General features: G+C 47.2%; 1 protein-coding gene across 2 annotated transcripts in view; it reads left to right on the plus strand.

Moving 5' to 3' along the window:
• The window catches only part of MCC (MCC regulator of WNT signaling pathway), a gene marked incomplete at its 5' end in the record, with an annotated part of 426,418 nt that overhangs the window by 368,123 nt on the left and 36,780 nt on the right, over nucleotides 1-21,515 (plus strand). For both annotated transcript variants that reach the window (XM_082651061.1, XM_082651062.1), the window contains 6 exons: nucleotides 6,670-6,816; nucleotides 8,013-8,102; nucleotides 9,196-9,344; nucleotides 13,547-13,687; nucleotides 16,273-16,376; nucleotides 19,489-19,672. In XM_082651061.1, the coding sequence (XP_082507187.1) occupies nucleotides 6,670-6,816; nucleotides 8,013-8,102; nucleotides 9,196-9,344; nucleotides 13,547-13,687; nucleotides 16,273-16,376; nucleotides 19,489-19,672 (815 nt within the window). The remainder of the gene's footprint in view (nucleotides 1-6,669; nucleotides 6,817-8,012; nucleotides 8,103-9,195; nucleotides 9,345-13,546; nucleotides 13,688-16,272; nucleotides 16,377-19,488; nucleotides 19,673-21,515) is intronic.

Below are 21,515 nucleotides of genomic sequence, written 5' to 3' on the forward strand. Positions count from 1 at the left end.
TTCCTTACTTGTTTGTCTGGTGGGTGAGGCTAGCTGCTGTCTGGACCTTAGCAGGGACTGTTGGTCAGAGCACCCACAAGCATCCTCTCTGTGTGGCCTGTGCTTCCTCACAACAGAGTCGGCGGCGTGTAAGAGAGCTAGGCAAAACTGTATTACCTTTTCTAACCTAGCCTTGGAAGTTATGTGGTAGCACTTTCACTACACTGTCTTCATCAGATGCAATCTCTCAGGCCAGGCGTGTGCAACGAGAGGGGAACTAGAGTCCAGTGATGGAGAGACTATCAAAGCATTTGCAGACACATCTAAAAACTGCCACAACTACTTAGCACCTGACATGATACTTAAGTCTCGGGACTTACGTTGGTCTCTACATCTGGAAAGCTCACCTGTTCTCTTTTCAAATAACGTTTCTCTGTCATTATCTGTGTTCCTGTCCTCTGGAACTCCTTTAAAAGTGTGTTGAAAGGGCTTCCCTGGTGGCGCAGTGGTTAAGAATCTGCCTGCCAATGCAGGGGATGCAGGTTCGAGCCCGGGAAGATCCCACATGCTGCGGAGCGGCTGGGCCCGTGAGCCATGGCCGCTGAGCCTGTGTGTCTGGAGCCTGTGCTCCGCAACGGGAGAGGCCACAACAGTGAGAGGCCCGCGTACTGCAAAAAAAAACAAAAAAAAAAAGTGTGTTGAAGCCTCTCAGTGACACTTGCATATTTTGTCCTTCTTTAGCTGCCCATGCTGTGTTCTGAATTCTCTGTACTGTGCTCCTGTTCACTACTTCTCTTTCAGTTTTATCCAGTCTAAAGCTTAACCTATACATTGATTTTATTTCATTGACTACGTTTTCCATGGGCTTTTTTTTTCATCTACCTATTCTTGTTTGGTATCTGCCTATTTTTGTTTCGTAATTTATTGTGTACAGAAATTACTCCTTCTACCTCTTTAAGGGGCCTAAACATACTTGTGATTGTGATGTGGTTTACTGGTTGCTCTATTCTGATTTCTCCTCCAGTGGAGTCATCTCCTGATTTAGCCTGCTGGCTCTCCTGTCTCATCCTCCTCTCCCTGCAGTCATCCTTCCATGTCAAGCAGCTCCATGGTCCTGGGCTCCTAGTCATGGGAGGCTTAAGTCTCTTCCTGTTCTCTAATGATATTGGGTGGTTTACCAGTTAGGTTTCTGGGGCAGTGAGTGGCCTGGCAAAATCCAGACCAGTTTTCAGTGTGAATGTGTAAGATTGGGGTCCCACACTAGGGAGCTAGGAGAAACTTGGACTCCACACCCAAATGTGTCACAGGTCTGAGATGTTGGTTTCTTAGGCTTGACCCGTCTGCACAGCCCAGGGACTCCTTTCCGGCTTCCGGGGCAACGCGCTGAGTCCGCTTCTCACAGATGGGTCGGGCAGGAAGGCTCCCAGCTTGATGCTGGAGGATCAGCTCAAAAAGCCTGACCTGCAGGGGCCCCTGCCCCTCTCCCCGCCCCACACCCCGGCGTGCACACTCCACGCCCTGCTCTCCATCCCACGGCTCCCTCCTAACCTCTCTAACCTTATTTTTCACTTCATTTCTGGCACCTGGAGATTTTACTATCTTTCTTTGAACCTTGGCAATGAATTTCTTTCTCGTTGTTCCTTTTTATGCAGCATTTCTATGCATTTTTCATAGGAGGACTGTCTGTTTACTTTAGCTGAGGCTGTCATATGCTGGAAATTTCCATTTGTTCTGTATACAGACAGCTACCCCTCCTGTTTTCAGCCCTGCCTCTCATTCTTGTCCTTCGTAGTACCTGCTGAGGCTGCATCTAAACCCAGCCAACCTTCTTCTGGGTAGATTGGCCACCTCCCCTCGTATAGTTTGTAGAATTTACCTTTTTCCATTTTGTTTCTTTCATCAGTACTCTTCCTTCCACTCTGCTTTTAAGGAATGCGCCCAAATCCTCTGTCTGCTAATGCCCCAAGCACATTCTTTTCACTGTTACTGTTTTGATTCTTTTTTTATTCTTTACTACCATTTTCATGAGGTCTCTGGGGTTTGAAGAAAAGAATGCCTTGAGTCAGTCTGCTGTCTAGAATGCAAAAGCTCAGCTGACTTCTCAGTGCTGCTGGGTAAGCCTCTCTCTCTCTCTTTCTGTCTCTCTCTCTCTGTCTCTCTTTCTGTCTCTCTCTCTCTGTCTCTGTCTGCCTGTCTCTCTCTCTCTTTGGGTTATCGGTCAGCTTCCTTTCTCATTTCTGACAGCTACTATTCCCTCCTTCTCTCCTAGCAGAGGACCTTAACTCTTGTCTCTAAGAGAGACAAAAGCCATCAGGTGGGAGCCTCCTGTTTCCCATCCTCATTTTCCAGTCTGCAAACACACCTTTCTTATTATCTATCCTCACCTCTTCTTTCTCTCTTAGGGCAAAAGCCGCCCCTTCCTACTGTCCTCAGCTGAGCCTTCGGTCCAACCAGCTATGTAGAGTCTCTCCTCCCACCCACATGGCTGCACCTTTTCCCTTGGCAACTATATCCACATGTAGAAGTCCAGTTCTGATCTCCTTCCCTCAGATTATATTTCTAATTGTTGACTGAATATCCTTCTTCACACCTCTGATGGTTTCCTCAAATTCAATATATCCAAAGTTGGCATCTTTGTTTATCTCTGAGAAATCAGCTGCTTATGTTTTCACCATTTTGCTGAGTAATATACCATGATCCGCTAAGTCATTCCAGCCACAAGTTTGGGTATCTCGTCCCTTTCTTGAATCGTTCTAGAACTGCATTGACCAATACAGTAGCTACTAGCCATGCAAAACTATGTAAATTTGAATTTCAGTTAAGTAAAATACAGTACAATTAAAAATAAAGTTTCTTAGGTATACTAGGTGCATTGCATGTGGCTTGTGGCCACCGTTGTGGACAGTAGGGCTATATAACATTCCCGTTGTTACAGGAAGTTCTATTGGACGATGCTGGCCTAGGGAGTATTAGGCATCTTTGCTCCCACTTCACTGACGGTATTTGAGCCTTCATCATTTCTCACGTGCAGCTTTGACTCACTTCCTTTCTCTTCCTCACTCCAGTCCATTCTCTTCTCTAATAAAATGATTTTATGAAGCCCTTTTCGCTCTTTGGGAAGTCATTGAACTCTAAGCGAGAGAAGCAGAGTCCTGGCATTTTACTGTCATTTCCTTCCTTGAACCTTCAGAGCCCCCCATGCCTTTTCCTCTTTTTATTTGCTTGTTAAACAGCTACCCAACCTTCCAGATTACACGCCGGCGTTTCCTACTCTGGGAAGGCAGAATAATGCTTCTTTTACAACGCGGACTTGTTGGTGTCCCTTCTGAGAGCATGTTTCACGAGGTGTCTGGCTAGGACAGACATCTGAGCCTAGGACTCTGAGCCACTGAAAGATGAGGATCTCACCTTCATACTCTGCAGGTTTCAAATGTACGTAACAGACAAACTTCTGGGCCTCTAGATGGGGCCTGGCTACATACTCACTTTAGGAGAAACGACAAAATGGCCACTGAAGTCATGTTCTGTGTTCTGCTGTTGAAGATGTCAACAGCAATTGGGAAAGACTTTATGGGTAATGAATTACTTTCCCACAGTATCGATTCCTACTTAGGGTTCCTGTGATTCCCAGCTACCCCCTGACTCCAAACCACATATCTGGTTGAAAGAAAGGTATTTTCTTTAATAACATATCTTCAGTGAAAGGATAGGTATATTAGTTAATTACCTCAAACTTAGTGACATAGAACAACAAAAACATATTCTCCCACCGTTCTGGAGTCTACAAAATCAGGGTGTTGGCAGGGCTGCACTTCCTCCAAGGGCTCTAGAGAGAATCCTTTCTCGCCTCTTCCAGCTTCTGGTAGCCCTTGACTTGTGGCCAATCCCTGCCTCCGTCTGCACACGGCCTTCTTCTTTGTGTGTCTGTGTCTCAAATCTCCTTCTCTTTTTTCTTACAAGAACGCCAGTCATTAGATTTAGGACCCACCCTAAATCCAGGATGATTTCATCTTGAGATCCTTAGTTTAATTACATCTACAAAGACCGTATTTCCAAATAAGGTCCCATTCACAGGTACTGGGGGTTTAGAACTTGGATATATCTTTTGAGGGGGACACAATTCCACTTACTACAATGGGTAAGAATAAAAGTGAGACTCTAACAGCAGTCTCTTTCCCCTCTCCTAAGCCTTACCTAAGCTGAATCAGCAGATTGGTTATAGCCTTCATTTCTGTGCATTTATTCATTTAAATTAAGACCCCACCTCCCAAGCCAGAAGAGAGAGGCTATTTAACTCAACCAGCTGTCTCTCTTTCTTTCCATCACAGACTCACTCCACCCCCTTCAGCTGGATTTTTTTCACTGCCTAACCATGATCGTTAATTAATAAAGCGTAGACCAAAATAAGCATGACTATCACCCTTTAGTTTTCAAAGACATTCTCTGCGTCCAGAACTTTTAATATGAGAATGGGTATTTAGATTTAGAAATCATTTTAAGCATGCATGCCCATGCACAAGCACACCATGGAAAATGACTGGAAGCTCTTACTCTGTAGAGTAAGAAAGAACATGGGTACTTTTTCTGGCTTCATTTTTCAGTGTCATCTAAATTTTCTACAGTGGACATGTTTGACTTTAGTGATTAGAAGAAGAAACTTTTTTTTTATAACATGGGTAGTTTTAATGACGCTTTTATAAAATGCCCAGGGCCATTTTTGCTTTTTTAAAAGAGAGATGAGTGGGCCAGTTGAGATTCTAGGAAGCCCAGACCACTGATTGTTTTGGGAATGATTCAGACACTTTTTAGATTTGGGAGTGGTGTTAACACTGTTGATTATTCAGGACCTCGTCAGACTCTCACAGTGGTAGAACCTGAAATCCATGGTCTCTACCAGAGAGGTTTCCCCGGTGCCAGGAAGCTGGCCTGATGGAAAAATGGGTCCTGTCCCTCTGCCATGGGGCACAGAGAGGCACAGTTAATCGGGACCATTCCAGAATGAGCCTTGTAATCTCTCACCAGCAATACCACTTGACTTTGACAGGCATGTGTTTTTCTAGTCTTTAAACTATTTTGAGGGCAGCTCTGTGTCTGGCCCTTTATGAGGACGACACACATTTCTGTTAACCCCCAGTTACTGGAAGCCGCAGCAGAGACAGCTTTCAGGCACTTTTGAGCTGTTTCACCATTGAATGTAGTTCTCTCTGGGGGAATTTTCCTATTTTGGCTTCTAATATGCTGATGAATTATTGAAATTTCAATTACTTTTGGTTCCCAATTTAGCAGAGTGGAGACATGCAAGATACTGAATACGAAAAGCTCTCCAGTTGCTTTTAGAGAAGGGTTTGCTTGGAAGGGTTTGGCGTCAGGGCTGGCAGAGGTGCAGCCCTGCTCCTTCTGTGTCGGGGACTAAAGTACCACGTGGCCTTGGCAGTCCCTTAGGTCACTGCTGCTCAAGGTGCGAGTCCCTAACCGGGACCTGGCATCTGCATCTCCTGGGAGCTTGTTAGATACACAGACTCCTAGGCTTGGTCTCCACCTACTAATCAGAATCCCTGAGAGTGGCACCCTGGGCTCTGTGTTTTAACAAGCCCTCTGGGACATCCTGGTACACTGACAAGTTGGGGAAACCCTGCCTTAGATGTCCTGGTGGTAATTTTTCCCAGTGGGGTTGGTGCCCATTTGTAAGGGCCCTTGGATGCTTCAGTCAGTGTGCCCTTTAAGGTAGACACTGTACGTAATGATAAAACTGTGATCAAGGTCATCAGAGAGACCAATTTCTAACAGTCATCTTCACTTGCTTGGAACACTTCTCTCTTTGGAAGTCCGTGAGCCATAACCACAGAGAAGCAGAATCTGGACATTTAAATTCTGTGCAGGTAAATGTGTGTTCTAAATGTAATTGAAAGGGCCCTGTGTTTCTCTGTACTGGAGGGCTATTTAGATATTCCTTCCCACTGTCCCCAGGACAATCTCATCTCGAAGTCCCTTGGAGAGAAGCCGTGGGTACCATCTCTGCCTCATCACCTTAGCCTCACCTCCTTCCCAGGGCAGGTCTCTCTCCTACACCGTGCACACTGAATAACTTGCAGTTCTTCAGACACAGTGTGTCATCCAAGCTACTCTCCCTGCCCCACCACCAAAGCCAGCCCCTTACTCATCTCATCCCTTAAGCCCTGCTCACCTGTGAGGCTCTACTCAAGGATGGCTCCCTAATGACTTCAGGTGGAGTCACTCTCTTCGCCTTTTCTGCTTCCTGCAAACTCTGGATAGATATTTATGGCATGCGGGTGCGCTTGTGTCGAAATTGTCTCTCTCCGCTGAGCTCCGAGGTCCACGCAAGTACAGATTTCATCCTGGGTTCTGTCCCTTGTGCCCATCTGTGTCAGGCACACGAGGCTGAATGAATAAACATCCCTCAAAGATGGTCATTCTACTTCTGCTGGAAGCTTCCAGTGCCTTAGGAAACATGTTCCCTTCGTACGTTTGAAGAACAGATATACTTGGCCAGCACGTGGCGGACTAGTTAAGAACAGCAGTGCATTCTATGTGGACTCAACCGACTTAGCTTTTCAGGGAAGCCGGTTTCTTAACGTAAATGAAAGCTCTGCCCTCCCCTCCGCCAATCTGGCTGTTCTCCTCTTTGGCCGGGGAACCCACCCGCTGTATCTGAAGGTGTTCTTTTTTCAGGTTCGAGAGCTTCAAACTAGACTGCAGAGCGTGCAGGCCACAGGGCCCTCCAGCCCTGGCCGCCTCACTTCCGCCAATCGCCCTGTTAACCCCAGCACCGGAGAGCTAAGCACAAGCAGCAGCAGCAATGACATCCCCATCGCCAAGGTGAGCTCCCGGGGATGGCAGGGACACCTCCTGTTATCTGGCTGCCCCAGCCTCCGTGGAGCAGGGCCGCTGTGCAGGCATGCAGTTAGCTCAGCTGGCCCCCAGGGGCTTCCTGGGGTCCCGCACAGGCCTCCTGTGCTGGAGCTGCAGGGAGAGATAACCCACTAATGGTTTGTTTTGTTTTTCTTTTTTTGCGGTACGCGGGCCTCTCACTGTTGTGGCCTCTCCCGTTGCGGAGCACAGGCTCCGGATGCGCAGGCTCAGCGGCCATGGCTCACGGGCCCAGCCGCTCCGCGGCCTGTGGGATCTTCCCGGACCGGGGCACGAACCCGTGTCCCCTGCATCAGCAGGCGGACTCTCAACCACTGCGCCACCAGGGAGGCCCCCCCACTAATGTTTTAAGTCTCTCTCGGCTACAGGCTGGACACCAGCTCTCATTAATCAGCCAGCTGGAGCATGTCACAGCTGACAGGTCGTTGTAGAGAGTGAGATGTTTTGTCAGGCTCTGCAGTGCGAAGGGGTGGGCAGAGAGCTGCTCTCGAGGATCAAGGTTCAGCCCAGGAGGGGACCCTGAGTAATGAACCAATGATCTCCCCGCTCACGGGACTGACAGCCCTGCCAGCAGAAAAATAGATTGTGATGGACAGGCCCTGGCAGCTGTGAGTAGCAGCCCCTCCATTCTCAGCCACAGCCCCCCCCGCCCCACTCCTAAGTTGAGTCTGCCCCAGAGAGACTGTTCGAATGATACACGTCCTCTCCCCGGTAGCCCTACCAGTCTCCGCAAGAAGGTTGGTTCTCAACCATCAAGTTTATTAAGTCAAGTCAAACCAGTGTTTCTCAACCAGAAGTGATTTTTGTCCCCCAGGGGATATTTGGCCATGTCTGGACACCTTTTTGATGGTCATAGCTGGAGTGCTACTGGCATCTTATGGCCAGAAGCCACAGATGCTGCTGAACACCCCACAATGCACAGAACAGTCCCTACAGCAAAGAATATCCAACCCAAAATGTCAAAAGTGCTAAGGTTGAAAAACCGTGAGTTAAGCAGAAAAACTGGACAAGTGAGTCGTTTTTAAGACTTGATGAATCCGTTGAGTTGCCGCAGTTAAAGAGTAGCCCCGTATAAACAGAGTCTCAACAGTGTATATGGGGAGTTACGTGTTGTGTTTTGAAAATTTTTTGTTTTGTTTTCTAAGATTGCTGAGAGAGTGAAGCTATCAAAGACCAGGTCCGAATCTTCATCGTCTGATCGGCCGGTCCTGGGCTCAGAAATCAGCAGCATAGGGGTGAGTGTTCATGAGAAGCAAGGCAACAAAGTACCCAGTAAAGCTACACAGTGGTTTATCCATGATAGAAGAACTTCCGAAGTTCACCCCCAGTAAACCGGTTAGTTATAATAAGAAATCATACCTGATTTCCTTCCAAAGGAGCCAATGAAAATGTATAGTGGTTTGCACGTGGTGAATCACCTCTTCAGCCTTAAGGGAGATTTTTTTTTTTTTTTCTCTAGCTGAAACCATTCAGAAAGAAATGATTTAGGTCTGGTTACTGGCAATGTAGATGAAAGCCTTAAAGTATCTGCTTTATATCACCCTGCTTCCCCAGAGATGGAGTGAGTCAGGAAGCTCTAAGAGAACTTTACCGTTCACGCATCCCTCTTGAAAGGGAAGGTGCTCTCCAGTGAGGAGGATTGCTGCCTTTGAAGTGTGGCCGATGCTGTGACAGACCAGAACCTTCCAGCTCAGTACTAGAGCTTTCATTTGTAGAGCCCTGAACCCCGTGGGGCTGTAAGCTGATAAATGGTGAAAAGGGAATTTCAGTTCCCTAGGGATGTCCTTTAGAATTCTGGGGTAAGGCTGGGAAATCCAGCTTATTTGGTCCTCAGGGGTGGGGAAAACCGGAACAGCACTCTTAAGGCCCTAGTTTAGAGTTTTGTGCTGGGCAGAAATTGCATGCACCCAGATTCCATGCCAAAGCCAAATTATGAACATAAAGGAATGGACGCTCCCCTTAACTACAACAGCCGGAGACAAGTCTGGGAGTGGCAGGGGGTTTCGGAAGGGAGAAGGATGTTCAGCCTCTGTTTAATATCCAAAATTTTAGGTCTCTAAACACTCATAATCCCACATGCCTGCTGCCCAGGATGCAGCTTAGAAGATGCCGCTTGCATTTTGACACTGTTTTATGTACTGTTTCACAGTAGTTAGCTTTCTATACTAGGATGATATTATACAAACGGAGGAAGATCAGGGTAGCTATCTCCTGGTGCCTGTTTCTCAAGGAACATCGGCTTTAAATTGTTTGCGTGCAAAGCATGCCTGGGGACCAGCGTCCCTGAAGTGACGCTGTCCAGAGGGGGATTAATGCTCATCTGTACAGGTATCCAGCAGTGTGGCGGAGCACCTGGCCCACTCTCTTCAGGACTGCTCCAACATCCAAGAGATCTTCCAGACACTCTACTCGCATGGATCTGCCATCTCGGAAAGCAAAATTAGGGAGTTTGAGGTGGAAACAGAACGGTTGAATAGGTAAGGAGAAATTCTGCATATTTGGATGGTGGCACTGGGGGCAACTCCTTTCCCTTCCCAAAGATCAACTCAGGTTGGCTTATGTGTTGTGACATAGAGTGATGCTGTCAGGCTGGTGGGTGGGGAGTTTCCACCATCCTGTTCATCACAGGAGGGCTGGCTTCATGGGCATTGTGTGACCTGTCATCAGATGCACAGGGCCTCATGCTTAAAAGGACCCCACACTTGCTTTACCGCTCTGCTGTCACTGTTTTAAATTCTTAATAATTTATGAAGCAGGGGCCCCGCCTTTTCATTTTGCAGTGGCCCTAGCAAATTAAGGAGCATGTCCCGGGAGCAGTCCATAAGGAATGACAAGTAGGTCAGGATGGCAAGATGGCTCCCAAGCTTGCAGCCTGAGCTGCTGAGAACCACAGAGAGCAGCTCTGGGATGTGGACTCAGCACCCAGGGGTGCCTGGAGCCAGCAGAAGCAGTCTGATGAAGGGGCTCCTGCGATGGAGCAGGCATGCTGGTCTAATCCTCCCTGCTCGAACTGAGGGTTGCCTAATTTTATTTATGCTTTTTGCAAATGTGCACATCCCCCCATCCCTACATCCTATCCTACTTAGTTCTGATTATCTAAGTAGTTCTAACTATCCTGCTTAGAATAATTCCACTGTGTGTACCCAGTTTTATGGGTTCTTCTTAAATCTTATGCCAGAGGTGGTTTGAGTTTGTCCCCCTGCCTCTTGGCAAAGACTGGCTTGTGTGTTGTCCCAGCAATGAAAGAGAGCTGCTAAAAAAGCAAAAGAGAAGGACCAGGGGCAAGCCACGGCAACTACTCAGAAATTGGCTCCGCGGTGGCAGAATGGACTAGCGATGGCATCCAAGTGTGCTGTGGCTGCCCTGACCTAGCAATCTTCAGTGGGAGAGCACAGTCAGAATTGGAAAGGTTTACGAGCTAACCAGTCAGAAATGTGGATGCCATTCCCCTGGTGTATGGCAAACCTGAATAAATTGAATTATCCTTTTAGTCCTCCCTGATTTGAAGCTGTTTAATATAGCACTTGAGAACCAAGGAAATATGGCTATCTAGGTCATTTTAAATCTTGAAATTAAATGGTTTCCTTATTAAATCCAAAATACTTAAGAGTGACAATCCTGATGATTGCCTTGTAGCAGTGAAGAAGCAGCCCTCTCTGTATCACAGGCAGAGGAGTGCTTAAAAATTGGATCAGATATGCCCTTTGCAGTTTAATGAAGTCAGATGCCTTCAGGGGCCCTCTGTGTAATGAGGATCTCCTCTCTACAGATCCTGGGATTTAACAAGCCTGCTTTGTCGTTGAATTTGAGGGGAGGTTCCTTTCTCTTCAATTATATGCACCTAGGAGAGACCAAAGAAGGGGGAACTATTTAGTGCTTGTAGCTCACGTTATCATGGAGTTTAACAGCTTACAAAAGGCTCCCCCACTGACAGCCTCTTAACCCTCAACTTGGGAGGGCAGAATAGTCCCATTTCGCAAATGAGAAACCAAAGGCTTTGACTTTGAATGACTTGCCTCAAGTCCAGAGCTGTTAAATAGCCCAGCTGATCGACCCCTGCCCCCCTACCTCACCTCCGTTGTTCTCTATATTATCACAGCTGCTGCTAGAACATGGGAATTCTTGTAAATAATCTACCAGTATGTTCTGGTGTCTGTTATTTAACTACCTGTCTCAGAGTTGGAGTCCTATTACCCTCCAAAAATATTACAGCCTTTAACTTGTGTTTGGGGGGGGGCAGGGGTGGGTGTCACGTCTACTCAAAAGTGTGTTTTCTCATTTAACAAATCCGTGTTAAGCACTTACTATATGCTGGACTATTTGGATGCAAAAGAAAGTAAAACAGACAAGATCCCTGCTTTCATGGAGCTATGTCCTGTTAAGGGAGCTAGACAAAAAGCAGACAAATAAATAAGAGCGTAAGAAAGCTCCCCATAAATAGGACACTGTGACAGAATAACAGGAAGGCTTGATTTTAGTAGGCAGCCAGGGAAGGCATCTCTGAAGGGGGGACTTGTCAACTGAGATTTTCAGGGGAAAAAGGAACAGCCATATGACAAACTAGGAGGAGACTTACGGGCCAGCTTACCAAGTTCAAGGCTGGGAAGTGGTTGGCATGAAGTTAGAATTGCCCAAATGCCCATGGAACTGAAATAGAATGAGTGAAAGGAGGAGTTCCATGAGATAAGGTGGCAGAATAGGCAGGGCTGGGTGAGATACAGATTTTGAGGCCATGGACAAAGTTTACTCTTTAAGTGTCATTGGAAGTTGTTAAAGGGTTTTACGTAGGAGAAGAACAGATCTGATTTAAATTTTGAAAGTTCACTCAGGTGTGAAGAATGGAAGGAGGTGGGCAGGAGTGGAAGCTGAGCAGTGGACCAGCGTGGCCCAGGTGGTGGTGATGTGAAGGGGTCAGTATATGTTTGGTGGTAAAAACCCACAGATGTAAGAAAAAGGGATGGTCTCAAAGGAGAGTCTCAGGTGTCTTACTGGTGGTGTTGGGTACACGGTGGTGGCATTTACTGAGATGGAGAAGATGGAGGAAGATAAGGTTTGAGGAAAATCGAGAGTCCCCTTTGGGAATGTTAAATTGGAGGTGTCCATGTGAAACCCTGGATATGTGAGACGGGCACTCAGGAGAGAGGTCTGGACTGAAGAAATCTGGGAGCCATGGGAATATAAGTGCCTGTTAAGGTTGTGGCACTGGATGAAATCACCCCAGGGGGAGAGTGTTGATAGAAGAAGGGGCCCAGGATGGAGTCCTGAGGGAACATCGACCCTCACAGATTTTATAGAGAAGAGGGAGTCGGCAAAGGAGACAGAAGAGATGACCTTTCGGGTAGGAAGAAAACCAGTAGACACCTCTCATGACCCAGGTAAAGGAGAACGTTTCAAGAAGGAAGCCATACCCGATTACAGGGGTACTGCCTGAGAAGGCCCGTAAGATAGAATTGACCACACGGAGGTCTGTGAGCCGAGTAAACAGTTTCATCTCATCAGTAGGGACTGAATGTAACTGGAGCAAGTTGAGAAGTAAACTAGAGAGTGGGGACTGTTTGAAGAAATCTGAATGTGAACAAGGACAGAAAACTGTGTCCTTGTAACACCTTATGTTGAACTGACCTTGTTGTTGCCAGAGCCACACAGCGGTCTTAGCTGTACACTCACGGGACATGTCCTGCATGGGCGAGTGTCTCCATAATCTGCTCTAAGATATGTGCCCCTAAGATTTATCCTCAAGGCAAATGACTTCCAAGCCCCTTAACATTTTGTGTGTGTGAAACCCTGTGTCTCTTTAAGACTTGGTGGTCAGAGTGCTACAGATGGGCATGTCCCATGGGAAATGAATCATTGCATTCAGGTCATCCGTGTCGTGGGACAGAAAATGGAGAGGCTGAAGGCTTACCTTTTTCTGATTTGCTTTCTGACTTTGCCATGAACTTTTGCCCTGAACGTACAGTTCTGATTCCTATAAAACTTAAAGTTCCCACCACTTATCCTACCAGTAGTTAGCAGTTAGGGGTCTGTCCAAGCTGGAAGGAGCTTTGGACACGATCCACAGTTCCCATTCAAAGGCCCCTTAAGTGCAGTTTCTTGTTCATTCACTGATTCATCTTTTGCTCCTGCCCCATAGTGAGTGTTCTGAGTCAAGGATCTGGGGTCAAGCTGCCTGGTTCAAATCCCAAGGATTAATTACCCTTTCCGTGCTGCCTCTGAGAAATGAGGATAATAATACTTAGTTCAGAGGGCTGTTGGGAGAGTTACTGATCAAGGGCTCAACAAATGGTAGCTATTACTGTGATTTCATTTGTCCCTGTGGACGGTGGTTCATCGAAGCATACCAGTTGTAACTCTCATGAGGGCCTGAGGTCACGTGGTTGGTTCCTTTCCTTGGTGTATCTACAGAGCCTAGTGCAGTACCTAGCAAATGGCTCATCTGTGGCTGGCTAGGAAAGAACCAGGAGTTTATTTTTTATTTCTCATCCACACAGAATTTAGTGATTCTTCAGCTTTGAGCTTCTTCCTTCATTACTTCTCATCAGCTGCATTTACTAAAACATCTGACGAGCTCACATCCAATGTGCATTTTGGCCGGAATCTAGAGTCAATGGCTAAAATCTTGGCAAATTCCTTGTAGTCCTGGTGTAAAATTGTGAACGTGATTTTCCTTCCTTTGTAGCCGTATCGAACACCTCAAATCCCAAAATGACCTTCTGACCATAACCCTGGAAGAATGCAAAAGCAATGCTGAGAGAATGAGCATGCTGGTGGGGAAATACGAATCCAATGCCACCGCGCTGAGGCTGGCCCTGCAGTACAGGTAGGAAGTGGGGCGGGGCAGGCGAGTAGCCACTTTAATTTAGAAATACATGCATAGCAAGCTTCTGCGTGAAAGTAGACAACATAACCAGCAAATGCTAGTGTGCTATATATTGAAAATCAATTAGCACCCTGGTGGCAGCAATTAAGAAAATAAGGGTAATGAGTGTGGTATTAGTAAACAGGTATGTTTCTGTTCGCATGGTCAACTTAAATATTATTTCATTCGAGTAGTATCCCTCAGAACATCAAGTTTTGTGTTACATGTTCAAGTCTTGTTCTTTCTAATCTTTTTTTCCCAGCCTTTATTCATATTCATATATATTTTACATTGTTGTAAATCTGGGGCACTCTCTTCCTTCAGGTTGTTACAGTTTTGTAATGTTGCTTAAAAGTCTCCGTTTATTTTGACTGGCTGTATCCCCTACATCAAGTTCATTTCTTTAAAAGACATTTAGACTTTTGCAGACTCTTGATATTGAAAATAATTCGATGGTGAATAATTTAAAACAAAAGCCTTCATTCTTGTGAGTATTTTCCTCAAGATAAAATCCCCGAAGCAGGAATTACAGGTCAAAGGGTATGAATATTTTCATGGCTCCTCAGGCGTGCTGCCAGGTTTTTCCCATAAAAACAAACCAGTTGAAATGAATATGATTCATTCATTGATGAGCAAGTGGTGTATGAATGTACCACTCTTTTTTCAGCTTCATTGGCTTTGGAATTTATCTATTTTTAAACTACTGCTTGGGAAAAGCTACGAAACCATGCTTTATTGTTTTCATAGATTCATTCGTGTCGCTTAGGCATATTTACCGAAGTCCCAGAGTAGCCATTGTATCTTACTCTTGGCATCTTTTACAAAGGTCAGTATTGTTTTCAGAAACATTGCCTCTTCAGAAAACAATATCAAACCTAAATATAGGAGACCAAAGCAAGAAAGCAATCCTACTAGTTGACAGACACAGCAAAGCAAACAGATAATCGTCTATGACAGCTCTCGAAACAGGCCTTTCTGCACCGGCAGTCTGCCTTTCATCCGTACAGAAGAAACAATGTCCCAGCGTCTCTAACTTGAAAGACCAACTAACTGCCCTTGAGAGGAGGAGCTGCCAGTACCCAGAGGCAGTCATTGGACCCTCTTCCTTATCTCTTAGTAAAGGAACTTGAAAGTAAAGACAATAAAAAACAGTCTGTTGGCTAATAAGTGTTGTGTAAAGCAACATTTCCCCTGCTCAGCTTGGAGAAGCTAATCAGTTCTTTGCTTGGGGGGGTGAATTTCACTACTGCAGGCATCTGGCCAGGATGACTGAGGCATTAGGCACACGCTCCATCCAGTACAGACGTGGGTCCCTGTGGGGTCACAGGCAGCAGTGGCTCTCAAGAGGTCGCTCTTTGATCCTCTCTCTACCTGGTGTACCCAAAGAGAGACTAATGTTCTTCCTCTTAGAAATCCATTCTCAAACTCTTGTCAGAGGTTTTGTGAGTGTTTCATGAAACAGTTGTACAAACATCTAATAGAACTTTCTGTGTTGATGGAACTGTTCTCTGTGCTATCCAGTATGGTAACTGCTAGCCGCACATGGCTGTTACACATATGAAATGTGGCTATTGCAACAGAGGAACTGAATTTTTCATTTTATTTACCTTAAATTCTTTTTAATTTAAATATCCACATGTGGCTAGTGGCCATTCTATTGAATAGGTGGGTCTGGGTCAAAATAGTCCCCTTTCTAGGGTGCTATATGAATTACCTATTATTGTATGACTGTTTATTACATCACAGTTTCTAGGGTCGGGAATCTGGGAATGACTTGTCTAGGTAGTTCTGGCTCAGGGTCTGTTACGAGGTTCTGGTCAAGCTCTCAGCCAGAGCTGCATCAGCTGAAACCTTAACTGGGGCTGGCAGATCTGCTTCAAAGAAGCTTTGGGTAGGGTCCTCAGTCCATCCCTGGCTGTTGGCTGGGCGCCTTAGTTCCTAACCACATGGGCCTCTCCATAGGGCTGCTCGAGTGTCTTCAAGGCATGGCAGCTGGCCTCCTCTAAAGAGGATGATCCAAGAGGGAAAGTGAAGGGAGGAGAGAGAGAGACCAGGATGGAAATCACCGTGTTTTTTAATAACCTAACCTCAGACATGACATCCCATGACTTCTGCCTTAGTCACACAGACCAACCCTGCAACAACGTGGAAGGGGGTTATGCAAAGGCTGTGGATAGCAGTGTGGATAGCAGAGATCAGAGCGATTGGAGAGCATCTCGGGAGGCTGGCTGTCAGGAACCTATTACCTTTCCCTTCGAGCTGATCATCAAAGGGCCAGCAGACTTGCCTCCCTCATCTTTATGGCTTCTCTTGTATTTTTCTAGATCCTAGTTTAAAGTTTAAAAAAACAGGGGCAGGGGAGGGGGCCACGTAACAGAGCAAGACCCTGGCTCTGGCCAGGAGTATCCCTGGGTATTTCCTTGCTGACATGGACGGCGAGGCTGAGAGCCAGGTCCCGAGCTGCTTCCCACCCCGGGCACGGCGCTGCATTGGAGAGGCTCGCCATCCTCTGGCTGAGTTGAGGATGCCGTGTGCTTCTGTTTCAGTGAGCAGTGCATCGAAGCCTATGAACTCCTCCTGGCGCTGGCCGAGAGCGAGCAGAGCCTCATCCTGGGGCAGTTCCGCGCGGCTGGTGTGGGGTCATCTCCCGGTAAGTGTGGCCGGAGTCCCTCCGTCCCCTTCCTTCCTCCTCACCCCCCCGCCTCTCTTGCTCTCCTGCCCCCATCTCGGCTGTTGGCATTGGCACGCCTCCCGACAACATGAAATTCCCTTGTCAAGTGTGTTTTTCATTTTTTCCTCATGACTGAGTGAGTAAATTGTTTATGTTGAATGCAGCAAGAACTGGAGTGGAAACAGCATTACAGACAAGTTAAAACAAACAAACCCTCTCAGGAAACGTACTCTCCCTGGCTGGCAGTAGAACCAGATGGAGTGGGAGGCCCAGGTTCACGATGAAAGGGACCAGCTTTCCCGCAGCCTCTCTCTGATGCTGGTCGTTGAGGGTCCCTTTGCTGCCCACAAGGCCTTTGCCTCTTGGGGCTGCTTTTGTTGGCTGTGCTTTTTCTCCAGGTTTGTTCCTTTGAGTAGGTTGGAAGCGTGGGTTCCCCCTACCTGGTCTCCAGGTGTCATGGGAATGCAGAGGAACGTTTCATACCTTGCTCTTGTCAGCCTCACCGAATGCGAGCCCTGGGAGCCCCGGGAGCCCCGGCCTGCCCCTGTGGGGGAGCAGAGGTGTTGCCAGCCCACCTCGAAGCCCTGCCTCTCCCTCACCCCAGGGATCACGCGTCCTGTTGGCGTGATTCCTCCCTCCAGATCCACACCGCTTCCCCCTGCTGACCCTCACTGTTGAGTAACTAGAAGGGCTATGAACTGAAAAAGACACGAGTGTGGCATCCTAGTTACCATCGTTTGCCAAAACTTCACCAGTGACTATGGCTCTGGGCATTGAGATGACATGAGGACAGTGGCAGTGGAAATAGTGTTCGGGAGGAAAGACAGCTCCAGGGACAGAGGTTGCCATCTCTGATGCTGAGGCCTGCAGACTCCCTCAGCCTACACCTGATAACAGCAACTTCTCCCGAGAAGGCATGGCAGGTGAACAAAAAACTGACCGGACCACTCCAGAGTCAAAGGTGGGTGGCGTGGGCAGGCTGGGGACCAGGCCACCTGTCACGGACTGGCTTTCCCTTGCGGGCTGTGAGCCCACGTTAGAGCTAGTCCTTCCAGGACACACCTTGCAGAGAAGGTCGCCGTCGGGGTACCTCCAGAATGCATCCCTCTCCTCCTTGCCAGCTCCTTGCTCCCTGCCTGGGCTCTAGCTTTTGCACTGAACATTCACCTATTTTTCCTCCTTCAGTTTTGACATGGACAGGAATCTGAAGCAAGTCTGAAGGGAATGAAGTATCCTGGGTATTAATTTCCTGCTTCATATCCAAGTCACCCAGCGAGGAAGCAGGCCTCCATTTGTACGGGTGACCATCCTCCACCCCCCTCTCTGGGATTTCTGGGTTTTTTTTTTTTTTTTTTTTTAATAGGATTACCATCCCAGCCCAGAAGTAGAAACTCTGCCAGCATTTCCATTAGGAACCTCATTTTTCAGGGTCTTTTAACCAAACCATAAAACTTTATTCCTCCTCTTAAACAGATTCTAAAATGATCTTGGCCTGCTGTCAGGTTTTTTTGGGTTTTTTTTAATGTAAGTATTAAGGAAAATGATCAATTAAAGGAAAAAATCAATCATCTTATTTCCAGTTTGTATCAGAGGAATGTCTTAAACTGTTCCATCCTTGAAAGGTACCTTTTATGAGGCTTGTACCTACTCAGCACAGTTATTTGGTAGGAGCTGAAAGGACTTAAATAAATCTGCATTTTAAATATTTAAAATCAATAATAAAATGCCTTGTATTAACATAATCCTGGGTAGCTCATGGGTCTGTTTATAAAATGGGGCAGTCAGTAACACGCCTCTTCAGAATTCAGAGAGCAGTCGTTGCGACATACGTAAAATATCTTATTTGTGGAAGGAGAAAAAAGTATGAAAGTTGTCAGAGAAGTGGCCAGAGGGAGGTCCAGGGAATCTTAGTCTGCGGGACACGGACACCCACGTTTCCTCCCCCTCCTCTGTAAAGCAGAGCGTTGATTGACTTTTTAGCAGCTCCCTATTAAATCTCACTCTTCCATTCTGCTGACAACGGCTGCTGACCTGTCAGCCTGCCCTAACGTGCCATGTAGTTGCACAGGGAAGCAAGTACTAGTTGTAACATTTACTCACAGTGTCAGTTATTGTGGGTTTTTTCTTTGTTTCTTGTTGACTGCACAGGTGTTCATTCTAGATGATTTAGACCAGTGCTTTTCGAACTGGGCCTGGGAAGCTGGAGGAGTTTCTCTAGGCCTCAGTGGTGGGCGTGGAGGGTGGAGAAGCTGAGTGTATGCCCCCCACCCCTGCCCACTTCAACCAGTTCCACATTTGCCAGTTCTGTATCTTAGGCTTTGGCATAAGCTTTCATATATACACACTTGGAAGATCATGGGCCTGGGCGGCAGAGGTAACAAACCAATGACTTATTTGGCCGGCATGGTTTTTGAAAACACAACAAGAAAGTGACTGTCTTGGGCAGGGAATTCCCTGTCTGGCTCTGTGGTGGTGGCCACGACCCTGACGTCTTGCTCCAGCCCAGTTTCCTGGCCTCTGGAGGCAGGGGAGCTCGCCCCTGGCCATGGCCTAGCTCAGAGAGAAAGGTCAGGGATAGCGTCCATAGAGGACAGTCAGAGCCAGTCTCAAGGTCTCGTTTTAACCATTAGTTTTGAGTCTCGTGCCTACACGAAGCTCTCAGCAAAGCTGCAGACTTGTGGAGGGGTCGTAAGGTTTGGCCTCAGTTTCTCCCTGGCCTCATTCACAGAGAAGTACCAACCAGCGCAGGGGAGAAGGGCCACACAGGAGACTTGGGGCTGGACGCGGGGAGCAGCGAGGAGCCTGGGGAATTAGAAAATCATAGGTTAGAGCTGGAAACGGACCACAGAGCTCCTACTGGCCAGCCCCTCATTTGTCGGGGAGGACCGTGGAGGCCAGAGCAGAGAAGATGCCTTCCTCGGTGCAGTTTCTCGGTGAAGAGCCAGGCCCAGGACGCGCGTCTCTTCACTGGCATTCACCGCTGGACTCCTCTCTACTGCGCCACCTCCCCCCCGAGTAACTGGCTACTGATTGTCCAGACTCACTCCTCTGGACCAGCGCTGATTAACCCATTGGCTTCTCTGCCATGCAGGAGACCCGTCAGGGGATGAAAACATCACTCAGATGCTCAAGCGAGCTCACGACTGCCGGAAGACAGCCGAGAACGCCGCCAAGGCCCTGCTCATGAAGCTGGACGGCAGCTGCGGGGGAGCCTTTGCTGTGGCCGGTTGCAGCGTGCAGCCTTGGGAGAGCCTGTCCTCTAACAGCCATACCAGGTAATTCTCGGCCTTTCTGCCGCGAGCTGGATGCGTGCCCACGGGTAGTCCGCTCGCTAGGCTTGACGTGCAGTGACCCAGCTCTTAAGGACTGTGAGGCTTGCTGGAAGACAGAATTCTAACCGCCCCCGCCCCCCGACCCCAGCTTGCAGCCTGCTCCCGGGAATCAGAATGGGAGAGCTGGAAAGCGCCTTCTCACTTCACCAGTGTGGGAAATGCCGCCCAGAGAGAAGGGGTGATTTGCTCAAGGAGGTGGAACCCAAACCTACCTTTCTGTCTGGTATACTTCCCCCTTTTGGTTCTACCTTCCATTTCGTTACAGTCCTCGATTTTCAAGAAGTATTTGGGGCGGTGAAGAAGGCCCATGTGCTGCAAATGGTCCTTAAGCACCCAAGACCCAGACCGCATCCTATTTCCAGGCTCCATTCTCTTCCTTCCTGTTGTGCCTCTGTCCTTTGTAAGCCCCCCTCAGGCAACAGACTTCCCTTCTCTCGCCTCTTTGCCTTGTAGAGTGATTCGTAATCATAGCGTGTGCTTGGCAGACACTTAGTCATGAACCTGGGTTCAAGTTCAGTATCTGTGGATCTAGAAAACTGAAGTGGGTACTTGAAAAAGATGGGGAGGGGCTTCCCTGGTGGCTCAGTGGTTGAGAGTCCGCCTGCCGATGCAGGGGACATGGATTCGTGCCCCGGTCTGGGAGGATCCCACATGCCGCGGAGCTGCTGGGCCCTTGAGCCATGGCCACTGAGCCTGCGCGTCTGGAGCCTGTGCTCCGCAACGGGAGAGGCCACAACGGTGAGAGGCCCGCGTACCGCAAAAAAAAAAAAAAAAAAAAGATGGGGAGGAAAGCAGTGAACACCTTGCTAAGCATAATTTGCGGAAGCCATTGGATTCTATTGGATGTGGGTAGAGGGTCAGAATGAAATTTTTTCTAATGACCTTCTCATTTCTTGCCACCAAAACTCCTAAAAACATGAATGCCTTCCCTTTTTCTTTCTTTCTGTAAAATTATAGTTGATTTACAATGTTGTGTTAGTTGCTGGTGTACAGCACAGTGATTCATATAGATATAGAGATACATGGAGATGTGTATTTGGTTATATGGATACATATGGATATATGGATATATATATATGGATATTGTTTTTTTCAGATTCTTTTCCATTATGGTTTATTACAAGATACTGAATATAGTTCCCTGTGCTATACAGGAGGACCTTGTCATTTATCTATTTTGTATATAGTAGTTTGTATATGCTAATCCCAAACTCCTAATTTATCCCAGCCCACCCCTTTTCCCCTTTGATAAGCATAAGTTTGTTTTCTATGTCTATGATTCCATTTCTGTTTCATAAATAAATTCATTTGTATCATATTTTAGATTCCACATATTAGTGATATCATATATTTGTCTTTCTCTGTCTGACTTCACTTAGTGTGATAATCTCTAGGTCCATCCCTGTTGCTGCAAATAGAATGCCTTCCCTTTATATCCCAGTTCTGTCTAGAAAGTACTTTGTTAGAGATTGTCATGTGATGACCAAATCACAAAAGACAGGAAGGGTAACTTACCCCATTTGTATAGGTGAGAAAACCTAGGGTAGGCTCAGAGGTGAGAGAGTGACTTGCCTAAATAAGGCTGATAGATAAGAGGAAAATCAGAACCTGAGCCCAGGACTTTGGCACCAAGCATATTATTCTTTTCACTAGGCCAGGTTGGATCTCATGATTTAAAAAAAAAAAAACAGTGTCTGCTTGCAGGTCAAGTGACCAAAGCCACATAAGGGTGGATTCAATCTTAAGAGCAAAAGGAGAGATACTGATGTTTTTTTCGGTACCTGAG

This window comes from Grampus griseus, assembly GCF_964374135.1.
Source record: "Grampus griseus genome assembly, chromosome: 3".
NCBI lineage: Eukaryota > Metazoa > Chordata > Mammalia > Artiodactyla > Delphinidae > Grampus > Grampus griseus.